Here is a 4,050-nt window from a genome sequence, read left to right as displayed (position 1 = left end):
TGAAGTAAATAAGTCTTGATCGAAATTAATTTTAAAAACCTAGTTTTGTCTAACCCTAAAACTACATCACATATAAATTCTCTCTCACACACATCACACATCGACCATTAAAGATATTTTTTATTGACCATTAAGGATATTTTTTATTTATTCGTAATTTCCCTTCGGTTTCTATGTCCAAAATAAAGGAAAATTATAATCAATACGCAATAAAAAAAATCTTTATCAAATGATTACCCTCTTATAAAGAACCCTTTGAAATCAAATTTAGAGATGCTTTTAGATATAGACCTAGGTTTATACAAGTCCTTGGATAAGTGGGGCATGCATGACTTGTCATCATATTTATTACCATATGAAAATGAAAATAACCCGATAAGACGATGAAAAAGTCTACAAAAAGTCATTATATAGATCCACATATCAATTTCACTTCATCTTCATTAATAATCGCTTCTCCATCTAGCTTTTACCACCATGACCATGGCTCCAAAAATATGGGATGTTCTCTGCGAATCTAAACGCATAATATATACCCAACCTCGTCACTACCTCACTCTCTCCCTCATCTTCCTCTTACCTCTCTCTTTCTTCTCCCTCGTCTTCCAACTCATTTTCAACCACCTTCAACAACAACAACCCCCCACAAGCCCTTCCAACATCATCTCCTTGTCTCTCTTCTTCTTCCTTTTCTCTTCCATCTTCACATACGGTGCCTTTATCACCATCGTTCGCAGCGTCTACCACTCCTTTTTCAATCAAACCATCAAATTCAAAGAAGCCATAAAATCCATCTCCACTTCCTTTTTCCCCCTCCTCGCCACAGACATAGTTACTTTCGTCATCTTTTTCTTCTTCTTTTTTCTCCTCCTACTTCTATTTGGAGTTGTCTTGTTTCTCATAGTTTATCTTGGAGATATCAACCTCACAACCCACCCTTACTTTATTGTGTTATTTTCCATGGTTCTTACGCTTGTTTTACTCCCTCTTGTGGCGTATTTGTTAGTTAACTTGAGCTTGGTGAAAGTTATCGTGGTGGTGGAATCAATTTGGGGTTTTGAACCATTGAGAAGAAGTTGGAAATTGGTGAAAGGAATGAAGAGGTTGATCTTGTCAATCTTTTTCTTGTTTGGGTCCTTGCAATGGATGTTGGCGTGGTTAACTCGTTATAGCTGGGTACTGATTTTAGTGATTTCTCCTATACTTGCTATGCTTTCGCTTTGCAATATTGTGGTTATTACGGTGTTGTACATTTACTGCAAGGAGAAACATGGCGAGCTAGCAGATGAAGAATTTGGGAAGGAAAAGGATGGGGCTAGCTTGTCCTTAATTCCAATATAGAAATGATTTATTAATTCCAAGTCTAAAGTTATCTTTTTATAATCAATAAATGAATGGTTACACTTATGTACCTGAATCAATAAATGAAAAGTCATGTATTATTTCATCAAAGCTATTCTTACATCTAAATGTTATACTTACACGATACACTTTCACCATAATTTTATTTTTTTTAATAATTAAAAAAAGTAATATTTATAAAAAATGTATTTTTATTTTTAAAATTATATTTATAGCACAAATATAAATTTTTCATTAACCAATTTTATTATTGAATTAATAAAAAAATATATAGGTTATTATAATTTATTAATCAAATTTACTATTTTATTAATCAATTTTATTATTGAATTAATCAATAAAAATATAGGTTATTCACTAAATTCTGACATTAAAATATAAAATATAAATTTTAATTAAAAATTAATTATTATATTTTAATGTTAGAATTTGGTTAATAATATATATTTTATTGATTAATTAAATAATAAATTTAATTAATAAATTATAAATAGATATATGATTAATCATTTAGATTTTTATAATTAATACAATAATAAATTTGATTAATAAATTTTTTTATATTTATATTATAAAAATAAAAATATTTTTTTAAAAAAAATATTTTTTTATTTATTAAAAAAATAAAAATACTGTTTCCCATATAAATAGGATCAACCCTGTTTGATGTTTGAAGTAAATATTGAATGGAACAATTTTAAGGTAGGAAAAGCAATGCTCTAACAGTCTTATCTCTCCCTCATGCCACACTACACCAAAAACTTCACTCATTTTCCTTTATCGAAATCCCAACACCTTCCTATTTCCCTTAAACAACGGCGACTACATTACCGTTACCTGAACCTCCCACCGGAAAACTGTTAGAAATTTGGAAAGATTAAAGGGATCCAGGCTTGAATCGTGAACGCAACACTTTCCTTATAGTATTTCAAGCACTCTCGATTGTCTTAGAGTTCTGATGCAGGAATACCAAGGATAATTCAGCCTTATCGAGTTTGCGCAAGACCGGCGAAAACCCGAATGCAGCGAAGAGCGTCTGGAATTATTTAGAGGATTTTCAGATTTTTTTGTGTTTTTTTTTTCTGAATCCGGATTTATGCTTTTATAGGTCATGTTGATATTGTTTCACAAGGTAGCGACCCTTGGTGAAGCAATGTCCTTTTCCAATAATCATAATGGTTGGCCTACAACATGTTTCACCAACAGTTGCATGGTTTCGCCTTTGCAACATCTCATGAAGAGTTACAATCTCCGAATTCAAAATTCATGAAGAGTTATCTCATGCATTTATTAGCATTAACTCACTTCCACCATTTGTCATTTTCGAACACACTTGTATTTAATAACTTACAACAAAAACCTCTCCTCCGTCCAACCTCTCATCTCCACACAAATCGACACACTCTCCACAACTGATCCAAACATCCGACTCATAACCCCTTCGCCAAAACATCTGATCCCCTCACCACCATTTAATACCCGTTTTTGCCGCGGTTTCCACCCAAACAACCTCTCACATGCCATACCACTTTCCTTCTCTCCATCGTTTTTCTTTAACCACCACACAACCCCCTCCATTAACAACCTCTTTAACCACCACGCAAAACCTTCGAACCACCATGAAAATATAACTATGGTTTCCTCCCTTAATTCCAATTTGTCACCTCCGTTTCCCCTATCACAACAAATCACTGTTAACCTTCAATCCTCCATCGCCGGTCGGCCATGACTCGCACAAACTTTTAAACCAAAGCCTCACACTGTGTACAACAAAAACAACAACAAGATTAACTTTGAATTATAACAGATATGGTTTTCCTGTTAATTGTTGTAGTTTCTTGGTTGTGAGGTCCGCTTTTGTTCAGTTGGTTCAGGTTGCAGTCTCGATGCTTGTTAGATTCGTTGATTTGGAGTGTGTCTCGGATAGGTTGGATAGAAAGTTTTCGTGTTTAAAACTGCAGTGTGGCTTTGGTTTTCCAGTTTGTATTCTATCCGTCTGTGTATGTTTTCTTTGGTCATCTCAGATAGGGGTGTTCGCGGTGCGGTTTGGGCAGTTTTGACGATAAAAATCATCCGAACCGCAAGAGAAAAAAGCATGCGGTTCGGTTTGGTTCGATTGATTTTTAGAAATAAAACCAAACCAAACCAAACCAAACCAATTCGGTTTGGATTGGTTCGGTTGGTTCGGTTTTTTACAATATTTTTATTGAGTCATACATACACCTATAGAGAACAACGTGACTTTGTATTTAGTCATTCATACATTACTAAATAACATAAAAACTTATCATATTTAGACAAAAACTTCGCATTCAATATACACAAAATTAGATTAGATAAAAATGGAATAAAAAACATATATATAATAGTAGAATATAATAATATCAAAGACATTATAATAAAACATAAAAAACATATGAGATGAGAGATTAGAGAAGATGAAAAAAAGAACATATGAGATGCGGGATTGAGAAGAAATGTGCGATAAGAACGTAATTGGAAGAGAAAATAGTAACATAAAAGATAAAAAAGAAAGAACATAAGAGATGAAATATTAGAGTAGAAAAAGCGAAACGTACATGGTAAAGAAGATGAGAATAATGTGCGATACTACTGGGAGAGATTTAAGAAGGTTGAAATTGATATCCTAAGTGTGAGTAAGAAAAATCATTTTTAATTGTAAGGTTA

At 32.8% G+C, this 4,050-nt stretch overlaps 1 protein-coding gene across 1 annotated transcript; it reads left to right on the top strand.

Moving 5' to 3' along the window:
- Nucleotides 1-393: 393 nt before the first annotated feature.
- LOC127106075 (uncharacterized) lies at nucleotides 394-1,452 on the top strand. The gene has a single exon (XM_051043356.1). It carries the CDS (start codon nucleotides 478-480, stop codon nucleotides 1,339-1,341), a length of 864 nt encoding a protein of 287 aa, XP_050899313.1. The 5' UTR covers nucleotides 394-477; the 3' UTR covers nucleotides 1,342-1,452.
- The last annotated feature ends 2,598 nt before the right edge of the window (nucleotides 1,453-4,050 follow it).

The sequence above is a fragment of the Lathyrus oleraceus genome, chromosome 7, assembly GCF_024323335.1.
Source record: "Lathyrus oleraceus cultivar Zhongwan6 chromosome 7, CAAS_Psat_ZW6_1.0, whole genome shotgun sequence".
NCBI classification, from domain to species: domain Eukaryota; kingdom Viridiplantae; phylum Streptophyta; class Magnoliopsida; order Fabales; family Fabaceae; genus Lathyrus; species Lathyrus oleraceus.
The sequence above is the reverse complement of the archived record's forward strand: the minus strand, read 5'-3'. Positions and strand labels throughout refer to the sequence as shown.

What these genes read in the sequence shown, in the direction of transcription:
- LOC127106075 (XM_051043356.1), top strand. Translation starts at nt 478, where the DNA reads ATGACCATGGCTCCAAAAATATGGGATGTTCTCTGCGAATCTAAACGC.